Consider the following 11,591-nt stretch of genomic DNA (forward strand, 5'->3'; position numbering starts at 1 on the left):
GGCTTGGTGAGCAGAAGAGACTTCTTTAGAAACATAAAAAAATCTTACTGTTCAAAAACTTTTGACGGGTAGTGTAAGTACACTATTACTAAGAGTATTTCTGAGTAATGATACCCGTCTGCTTTACGCAACTAAACTAATTATGCCGTAGCTGCTTAGGAATGCAAAACCACCTTATATTAAAAATAATAATGATAATAAATAAATAAAATCCATTTAATGCAACATAATAATAAAAAATAATTTCCAAGCAGTCATTAAGTTAAAGTTTTATTATCTAATAGTCTGGAGGAAAAAAGTGAACAAACACATAACAAAAAAAAACAAAAATGCCTGAACAATGAAGACAAACAGATGGGATTACAGTGCTCATCACCTTAAAGACAACCCAATAAAGAAACAATCTGCTAAGAAGTGCTACAAACCATTCTGGGTCTTGGAGGTTAGACTGAGTTTTTTTTTTTTTTTTCTTTTTTAATTGAGCGATTTTTAAAAATTTCTACGCTTCTGTAGTTCACTGATATTTGACATCAGTTCAAGAGCCATTGTGGTAGCAAACATAAAAAAGGAAAGGAAAAATAATTGCTCACGCAAATCTTTTGCAACCCAGATGTAATATGCAAAATAACATTTTGGGTCCGGCGCTCGAATGCATAGAAAAGTTCACTCATTCAGAATAAATACAACCATTTCGAATGCGAAACCGCACTAGTGATTTTCTAGCAATTTGCCAATTTGTCAATACAAACATCCAGTTGTAAAGTATCTATTGTTAGACTGTGGCCATTGAATGTCTAAAGCAATTTAACACTACAAACATTTATCAACTATTCATTAAGGTGAATTTATTACCTTTGCCGTCCAATATACTACTTTATGGAAATGTTCTGACTGATAACAAAGGAGCGAGAGAGAAGTGTAACAAAAAAAAGCGTACAAAAAAGTCTTCATTGCTCTGAGACGGAGCGTGATCCAAAATGAAGAGGTCCTTGTGTATTGCATACAGAAGTCTTACAGTCTGCGAGCGCTGCTTCGGGTGCCGTCGTCGTCCTTTGTTCATTTGTGCACGATCAGCCGACGGTGACTCAGTTCCGTAGTTTACAAGCCAAGTTCAATTCATGACAATGTCTGAAGAATGTCTTGGGTTTTTTTTTGTGTGGCAGGGATCCATCAGTGTGACTGATGTTTATGACCCAGATAACACAGTCGTGTGATATCAGTCTTCTGAAATGACGTCAATGTCCTCGGGGCTGCCCTGCTGAGTGGCCACCCTCCAGCGGCTCACATGCTGACTACCTTTCCTCTTCTGCTGCGAGTCCGGCGACTCTTCCTCCAGCTTCTGTCTCTTGTGTTTGGTCCGTCTGTTCTGGAACCAGACTTTCACCTTGATGAGAATGAGAAAAGAGAGGCCATTTTCATATATCAGCTTAAAATGATTATGTAGGAATATATTCTTTTTTTGTTTAAAAAACAAATAGTGGGATGCAAATCTCCCAGACTGTGTTTGCTGTTGAAAATTCTTTCACCGCACATTATTATGCCTTACTGAAAAACAAGCTTATGCCTGCTGCTCATCTGAAAAATTATTGTTGACGTAATCTGGTGAGGAAATCATATTTCATTTTACAATCTCTCCTGCACGATATGTGAAAACATACCTGCTATGTGAGCTCGATACGGATAAAACGGTGTGTTAACAATAACGGCAGCTGTAAAACCAGAATAACTAATTTCAAAGATTCACAGTAAGTGTCTATAAGTCTGAAACCACTAGTGAAAATGCTTTGCATTTTTGTAATTAAAGATTATATTATCAGCTTGAAAACCTAAATGTAACATTTAATTATAAATTCACATTTTCAAAGCTGAATATGGATAAAACACTATTTAAAACATGTTCAAAATAAAAGTAGCTAATATAAAATGACATTTTAAAGATTAAAAGTTCATTGATGAAAATGCTTTGCATTATTATAATTAAAAAATTACAAATTATATAATCAGCACGTAACAAAACATTTAATTAAAAATTAACATTTTTAATTAAAAATGAAAACAGAAAAACTGTATGTTTCCAAAATAATTTCTCTATTTTTAGAGGTTTTTGTTGTTGTTAGATTTCTTTAAAGATAGTTGTAGATTTTATTTATTTATTTAAAATCACACTATAAAATTGTGCACTTCCTAATTAACACTTGTTTTACATTTAAATTAATTAATTTAATTTTTAATAAGTTTTCAGTTAAAAGATTCAAAGCAGGTGTCCAAAAGTGTAAAACCACCATGACATATGTGACCACAAAACCAGTCATAAGGGTCATTTTTTAAAAAAATGAGATTTATACATCATCTGAAAGCAGAATAAATAGTACAATATTTGTCAGAGATACAACTATTTGAAAATCTGAGATCTGAGGGTGCAAAAAAATGAAAAATCACCTTTAAAGTTGTCCAAATTGCTAATCAGAAATTAAGTTTTGATATATTTACAGTAGGACATTTGCAAAATATCTTCATGGAACATGATCTCTACCTAATATCCTAATGATTTTTAGCATAAAAGAGGAATTGATCATTTTGACCCATACAATGTAATTTGGGCTATTGCTACAAATATACCCGTGCTACTTATGACAGGTTTTGTGGTCCAGGGTCACATATTTCTTATTTTATGTCATAACATTTATTTAATTATTTTATTGCTTTTATTTCCAGGTTTTGATTTTAAATCCCAGATTCCCTCAGCTGTTTGGACGCCTCCGTATGTCACAACAGGTACTGCTCAAGCCTTATAATCCTACACAAATATGTATGTGAATGTATGCACAGCCTATTGGGAAAATGACCAATTATTGCATGCTGTATACATGCTTTGGAATTTATATGGCCTATCCCAAGGCAATGAATGACGAATTACTTCCGTCTTGTGAGGAAACTAGATGAGTAAATGTGTATTCACGTCCCGTGTGTGTGTGTGTGTGTCTGCGTGTGGTGGAATGCAGCCGTGTTCGCCGGAGGGATCGACCCTGACGCCTCTGCCTGCTTACCTGCGTCTCTGTCAGGCACAGCCCGTTGGCTAACTGCTTCCGCTCGGCTCCCACCACATAATGGTTCTTCTCAAAGGCACGTTCCAGCCGGAGCAGCTGCGACGGGGAGAAGGCCGTGCGGATGCGCTTGGGCTTGCGAGAGAAAGGCCCGTGTAGCAGCAGGTTTTCCGGGCTACTGTCATCACCTGGAGACGAGAAGCAGGGAAATAAAGGGTACATGTTAATTAGGAAGCTGACAATTTTATATGGTATTTTAAATAAATATTTAAATAAATCTAAAACTTTCTTTAACAAAAAAATCTAACGAAATCCTGGTAACACTTTTCAGTAAGGTTCATTAGTTAACGTTCATTAGTTAACGTGAACTAAGAATGAACAATACTTCTACAGCATTTATTAATCTTAGTTTTGTTAATTTCAGCATTTACTAATGCACTATTAAAATCATGAACATCAACATGAACAAACAATGAACAACTGTATTTTTATTAACTAACATTAAAAAAGATGAATAAATAGTGCAATAAATGTATTGTTTCATTATTCATTCATGTTAATTAATACATTAACTAATGTTAACAAATGACACCTTATTTAAGTGTTACTGAAATCCTTAAAAAAATAGCGTTAGTAATAGTAGAGAGTGTTAGTAATAGTAAGAAGTAAAGAGTACAAGTTAATTAGGAATTAGGTCATTTTATAGTGAAATTTTAAATAAATAAAAAAACACAAATCTAAAAAATTATTTAAAAATATAATAAAAAATAAAAAAGAGTACATGTTAATTAGGAAGTATACAATTTTCTAGGCATTTTGAATAAATAAATAAAAATTCAAGGCTGTGTTTTTTAAAAAACTAAAAAATAGAGAAATAAAGAGTACGTGTTGGAAGTGAACAATTTTATAGTGTTTTTTTTTAATAAATAAATAAATACATACATACATAAAAAATAAATGTAATTCTTCTTTACCAAAAAATAAAAACACAAAAATAAAAATATAGAGTACATGTTAAATATAACTTATTATAAAAATAAAAAATAGAGAAGTTTAGACTACATATTGAAAGTGGATAAGTGTTGACCAGAGGAATTTTAAATAAATAATTTTAAATCTTCTTTACAAAAGAAAAAACACTTTTTTTATAGTTGGATTTTAAAAAAAATAAATAAAGATCTAAAACTTTCTTTACAAAATCTTTTAAAAAAAACTCTAAAAAATATAGCAATAAAGAGTATGTGTTAATTAGTAAGTAGACAATTTTAGAGTGAGGTTTAAAAAACTAAGAAAATAAAAATAAATCTAAAACGTTCTTTAACCTTTAACTTTTTTAACCCTAAAATTCATACGTTTTAAAGAGTTTAAATTGTGACTTGAGCTTCTGCTGACATCAGCATGACATCACCATGTTTTATTTTTGAAATGTAACCATTTTCTATTGAAATTTAAATTTAAATTCCTTATGTGAATGCCATTACATGTGCATTCATAACACGAGTTATTTAGAATAACAACACCCCTGTGATTATTAAAATATCTGCCTATTACATTGACAGACATCTGTCTATTACACTGACATTTCTTCATTTAGCAGATGTATTATCCAAAGGCTCTTTATGCTTTTATACAAAATAAGCGCTTTACATAGACAAGTAATGCAGACATTAGGCGCAGGATTGCACGTCTTAATTGAGCCACACGAGTCAATTTGAATAATTCCAGGTCGGATCCAGACATGGCTGATACAAGGTGTGTTCACACCGCATCATTCTTACCAACCGAACGTCTCTGCGCTCTCAGTGCATTCAGAGATGAGTCTTTAACCCTCATCCCTCATAATGTGGCATTACCCTGATTTTCATACAAATGCAAGGCTTTGAAATATTGCTGCTAAAACATAAATAGACATCCATGTTTGAAAAGATGTAAAACGCTTGTGATGAATATGTTAATTGTCAGTTAAGCAAATCTAAATCCCCTACATTTGCTCTGATTATATTCAACACGAGGGAATAGTAAAATTTCGGGCCAAACGTGATCGTCGCTCGACCCCAAACAACATCTGGAGGGCAGAGTCCGTGCGCCGTTTATTGCAAACACACAAAGAGAGAAAAAAATTTTTCATAAACAAATGGATGTGTAATTTCCGTGACCACTTTAGTGTTTGGAGAGCCATGCTTGAAAGAATCTCCAGAAAGACGCTGACCGCAATCACGTATAAACAAAATGTTCTCACCGAGCGGTTACTGGGAGGATCGCGAAGCGACAGACCATGATCTTTTGTCAATAAAAAAATAACCAAAATGTTTCAACGTTCGCATCAGGTGTGCAACCGCAAAAGTACATCGGTAACATGCAAACGTCTCAAAAAGATGTTTGCTTCAGTAACGACTCTTTTTCAGTTTTCAACACTGCGGTTGGGTCATGCCCACACGTAGGCCACGGAGACTCAACTGCGACATTATCGCATCAAATGGAAGTTATTAAAAAATTCAGCCATCCAGAAACACGTTCGCAACTCCAAAGGCCGACTAAATCCTCTCACCGCAAATTTAGATAAACTAATTGAACCCAAATCCAAATTGTAAGCCATACGAGTTAAGTTTACATAAAACCCATTTGTGTAACCCATCAAAGAAAGCACAATGATCTAGCAATTCGGAGCACAAAAGCTCACTAATGGCATCAGCAGAAGATGAAAAGAGGATTAGCATGAAGCTGTTCGGACTTTAAGTCTCTTTAAAAACGCCTTTCTCTGCAGACAATAGCTTTGAACTGACTCCTTTCAGAGGAGCATTAAGCCATCACAGAGAAGCAACTCAAGTTGAATGCCTAATAATACGTTGGATGCGCACATCCCAATGTGCAAAAAACATTTTTGGCCAACTGCAACATTTGCAACGCAGAATGACTAGTTCGTATCGGCCTCTGTCGCAAGCCTTCATTAGCAGAGAGACTTCCCAAAGGTCCTAATAATGCACGACCTTTACTTCTATTTGACTAAAAGGTGCATATTTTCTGTCACAGCACTGTCATTGACAACTGCTTTCAGCTGGCGTGCTGAAAACGCTTTGAACACCGCAGGCAAAAACAATGGAGGCACCTTGGTGCAAAAATGAAGGGAGCTAGGTGCAAGAATGTAAATAATGAGCTCTCTGCAGTTTGAAGGTGTTGAAAAGCCCTCCTTAAACCTTCCTCAAGGTGCGCTGAGCGCCAACCGAGCGAAACCGAGCTAGGTGGTAACTTTTGGAAACTTTCGAGATCGCTGCGCTCCCCGGTCTGGCATCATCAGCATGTGTGGCATCACCTCGGCGTCTCTCGAGAGAGGTGGCGGTGGTGGTGGTGGATCGGGCTCGCAGGCCAGAACTCTGACGGAGACTCGAGCCTCCTGAAGAGCTGGGAGACCCTCCGGGGCTTTGGACTCAAACACACACTGGCCTATCCACGGCAAGAAAGCCCCCGACGTGAGGAAAAGGGAACCAGATGGCACCCAGATCAGCTTTACTACCATTCCCTTGGCACAAACAAGCTTGGTCTTGTCAGTGCTGTTCTCATTAGAGGCAGGGAGAAGGGTGGCCTATAGTGGGAAAGAAAGAGACTAGATCCTTTGGTCTCTCCTACAGAATGTGCGTTGCCTGAGACGCTGCCTTACTCCCATTTTTCAGGCTTGATGAAACACACACACGTACATTTATTTATTTATGTAAATTACTTAACTGCTTTTTGTATTATTACATTGTTACGTTACGTTATTGCGTTATGCTTTGGCACAAGTCTTCTAAAAAATGACAGTCGACAGCATTAAAAGTCTGCTGATGACACTGTTTGTTAATATCTCTCGCTCCTTCCCTCTCTCTCTCTCTCTTTCTCTCTCTATACATGTTTTTTTTATATTTCCAATAAAATGACTGAATAAACATTACGTCATTTATATATATGTGTGTGTGTGTGTGTGTATAGTATACTATACTATACTATATTATATTAGATTTTTACATTATTATTAAATTGTTACATTATTTATTACTTCATACTGTGGTATGAAGCCTCTAAAAAATCATTTTTTCAAGAAAATTATGCAAAACTATAAAAAATAATTTATAAAAATTTCTTACTGATGACACTGTGTGTATATGTGTGTATATATATATATATATACACACACACATATATATTACGCTAATAATTACTATTATTATTATCGAATTATATATAGTGTATATAGAACTTAACTGCTATTTTCTGCAATTATTTTTTACATTATTATTACGTTATATTATTTTATTACATTATCACATACACATTATATACAAATATATGACACCAAGTTCAATTACAATTTTTGAAGGACTTTCAAAACAGGATTATCAAACCTATCAAATTACATTTTACATTTTGATTTTTAATAAGAATAAAAAAAATCATATTTTTTGTTTTCAAAATGTCTAATAGAATTACTATTGCTATTTTGTAATAATATATAGTGTATATAGGATTTATTCTGCTATTGCTATATTATTATATTGCTATATTAATATTATTATATCTGCTATATTATTACATTGTTATATTATTGTGTTACATTATTACATTACACTTTTTTAAGGCTCTGAAAACAGGATTATCATACCTATCAAATTACATTCTACATTTTAATTTTTAATATAAATAAACTTATTTTTAAGAAACAATACTACTATGTTTATATAATTATATAAAGTGTATACAGAAATGAACTCTTATCTATTAAATTATTATTTATTGTTATATTATGTTATTACATAATATAGACACCAAGTCTGATTACACTTTTTGAACGACTCTGAAAACAGTACTATCATACCTATCAAATTACAGTCTACATTTTGATTTTTTAAAAAAAATAAGCATGCATTTGTTTTCAAGAAACCTCAATTAATAATCCACTTTTGTTTTCATAATGTCCAATACAATTACTTTATAATACTTAATGTAATTATTATTATTTTATTATATATGTGACCCTGGACCACAAAACCAGTCATAAGGATCAATGTTTTGAAACTGAGATTTAAACATCCACTAAAAGCTGAATAAATAAATGAAAACGAAAATCTGGAATCTGAAGGTGCATCGCCTTTAAAGTTGTTCAAATCAAGTTCTTAGCCATGCATATTACTAATCAAAAATTACGTTTTGATATATTTACGGTAGGCAATGCACAAAGTATCTTAATGGAACATGATCTTTACTTAATATCGTAATGATTTTTGGCATAAAAGAAACATAGATAATTTTGACCCATACAATGTATTGTTGCCTATTGCTACAAATATACCCGTGCTACTTATGACTGGTTTTGTGGTCCAGGATCACCTATAGTGTATATAGGACTTAACTGCTAATATATTATTACATTATTATTAGATATTTATTACATATTCTTTGGCGCAAACCCTCTAAAAATGTAAATCAACAGCGTTAAGAGTCTGATGACAGCGTTTATACTTCTGTGATATTTGTATTGTAACCTGATCGCACACAAATCTCAGAAAAGTGCATCAGTGTGTCACTGCCACAGTCTGTGAATCGTACCCAAAACACGAAGCTCTGCTCATGTACAACAGCAGGCCGGTCTGGGATCCTGTTTACCTTGTCCCGCATGACAGATCCGAGCACACGGACACATCTCTTTTCCCATTCATTCAGCGTTAGAGGTAAAACCCATGGACACATTAGCGCGATCCTTTCCCACCCAATCCCCACGGCTGCGTTTAGTCTTGTCTAAACAGTAGTTTTCTAGGTTATTGGACACCATCAGTGAGTGGATCGGATCTGTGTGTAAACAAAGGGGCTCTATCTGAACCCCGGATCTGAGTAATAGTGACAACAACCTCTGACTTCCACCAATTACCTGAGCAATGCCCTCGAGGACTGTGGAGCAGCAGCTCAGGACCATCACAGCGAATGTGGATGGGCTTCCCAGAGCTACTGATAGCTGCTTTAACAAATTGCCTGGTAAATGGGACCTCACAGTATCCATTACACTTTTTAAGGACTCTGCAAACAGGACTATCATATCTATCATATTATACACTACAATTTGATTTTAAATAAAAATAATAAAACAAGTTATAAAGAAGTTTGGAGAATCTCATCTCAAACAATAATCTCAGAGAGATAAAATGTAAATCAAATTAAAAACTAAGCTCTTAAATGAACATTTCAAGACATCTTTATTTCTTTCTTTTTTTACATTTTATAACTAGTTACCTTATAAAACCATGAAGTAAAGTGCTTGTCCAAATAATTGCTTAAAACGCTAACATATGTCCTTAACAGTATTATCAATGCTTGCATTTTATTATGGTAATTTTAAGAGCTGTAAATGTCATAAACAAGCCTTACAATAACAAGATACAATACTTAGATTATATACGAATGTAATAGTAATTCATTTGTAAAATCATTTAATTATTATAATAGTGTATGTATATCCTACTTTTTTTAAAAAACGATGTAGAAACAGTGCATAACAGTATAATGTCTTTCATTAGATTTTATTTACCTATAAATGTTTACACGATTTTATTAAATGTTAACATTTTAACTAAAATAATCCTGAAAGGCTGAACTAAGTTTAAGCAATACACTAACTAACAAAAGGCGGTACATTTATCTGTACGCTATTATCAGTTTATGTTTACAAATGATTACATCTTCGATGTTTTAATAATGAATTATTTATTATAATAATATTGCACATTGAAGACTGAGAGTATTTCATACAAACAGAACAAAAACGATTTGTATCGAGCAGTGTTTTGTTCGTTTATAATATGGGATCAAAATAAAAGTGGCGTCTTTTGTAATTTAACGCGTATTATTTTGCAATTCGTGTTTATTGGATAATGAGGTAGAAATGCGCTTTAAGTAATTTAGAGTCATTTTCTAAATAACAGAAATCTCTATTGCACGGCGTAATTTTCTCATAATCTTGAGATTTTTTTGCAATCGCAATCGATTAAAAAAAACATTTTAATATTAAAGGACAGTGCTGAGGTATTTATGACTTGCCCTTGCGCATCACTACGTATACATTTTTTAAAAAAATATTTAAATAAAACCTTAAAATCAATAAAGGCATTTGAACTGCTTAAATACTTAAAATCTTGCATGCATTTAATCTTGAAGTGGTCAAACTATATTTAGCTTAAGAGGCCTGCACTGATTTCAATATTTCGATATTTTCATATTTCCATCCTCACCAGGAGCAACTTAACACACGGATCCTCACTCAGCTCCTTACCTTGGAATCGATGTCCCAGATATCTGTTCCTCAACACCCATGGGTAGAAGTTCAAGGTTTCCCTCTGGTGCGGACTGAAGAAGGGCTGTGTGGGGATCTGGAGGTGCCGTAGAGACAGGCCGGAGTTGGAGGAATGAGTGGCCGGATCTGTGAACATCATCTCTGGGCTGCTGCTGTACAGTGTCCTGCCTGAGTTCTGGAAGCAGCTCCCAAAGGGAGAAGGATGGATGGATTCGGTAAACCTCAGAGCAGTGGGTCTGATGGGCTCATCCGCGGCGGCACTTGAGGAATTGGAGTCTTTACCAACAAGAGATTCAATGGTGAAGCACTTCTTATTGTGCTGGAACATCGTGGTGGGTTATAAAAATACTCAAGTCAGTTAAATCAAATAAAGGAGCAAGTCAAAAAGCAAGTCACTCTGAAATGCGGGGGTTTAAAAAAAGTCAAAAAATAATAATATTTATATAGTCCATCTACAATCCATAACTTCATACGGTTCCTTTGGTTCCTTCAAAATTCGTGGGTTGCAATACACTTCCAATAGCTGCAAATAGACGTGTGAGTTCTGTCACCAGTTAAGCTATGATCAAATTAATTCAGATCTCATCTCATTCATGTCCTTGTCAGAGCAAAACTCGTGCACCGTCAGCTGTCTCAGAGGAAGAAGGCATCAGCTCCTCCGATACAGATCGCTGCGAGCTCTTATGATCGATGATCCGTCAGCTTGTGCGCCGGGGATTGTCATGAGCCAACTTCAATACCTGCTCGCAGAGCTCCGACGGCGAGGTGTGGTGCGCATGCGCAGATCGGACAGCGTCGCACTCGCAGTCAATTACAGCCATTTTGTGTTCTGTAAAGAAATTCTACAGAAATAGTTCAACAAAACTAAATCTATTAAGGGTAGGTTTAAATTTAAAACGAGACTGGTGAAACCGCAAAATTGAATCTTTATGATGTTCAATTGATCATGCAGCTGATTATGCTGCGCTTTACAATTTGTTTAATTTAATTGCATCATGATCCTTTTTTTATTTTAAAGTTATTTTAATTTATTTGATTTGATTTATTTATTTTAGGCGTTTAAGTGTTTCATTAAATAGCCCATGATCTGATAACGCTATTGTAGTTTTCTGGATGCATTATTCGTCACGATATTTTTTTATTATTATTACTTTCTTGTTGTCCTATAAATAAATAAAACGTACCTTACCCATTTTACTTTAAATCAGCCTATTTACGTTAATAAATATTCAAAC

The 11,591-nt window shown here is 34.3% G+C and overlaps 1 protein-coding gene across 1 annotated transcript; it reads right to left on the reverse strand.

Annotated features, from left to right (window-relative positions):
* Positions 1–453: 453 nt before the first annotated feature.
* Positions 454–11,060, reverse strand: emx3 (empty spiracles homeobox 3). The gene is made up of 3 exons (XM_051127876.1): positions 10,336–11,060; positions 3,048–3,232; positions 454–1,384 (listed from the first exon to the last, which is right to left on the reverse strand). The coding sequence occupies exons 1-3, from the start codon at positions 10,682–10,684 to the stop codon at positions 1,217–1,219; spliced, it is 702 nt and encodes a 233-aa protein (XP_050983833.1). The 5' UTR covers positions 10,685–11,060; the 3' UTR covers positions 454–1,216.
* Positions 11,061–11,591: the final 531 nt, after the last annotated feature.

The sequence above is a fragment of the Labeo rohita genome, chromosome 14 (assembly GCF_022985175.1).
Source record: "Labeo rohita strain BAU-BD-2019 chromosome 14, IGBB_LRoh.1.0, whole genome shotgun sequence".
NCBI classification, from domain to species: Eukaryota; Metazoa; Chordata; class Actinopteri; order Cypriniformes; family Cyprinidae; genus Labeo; species Labeo rohita.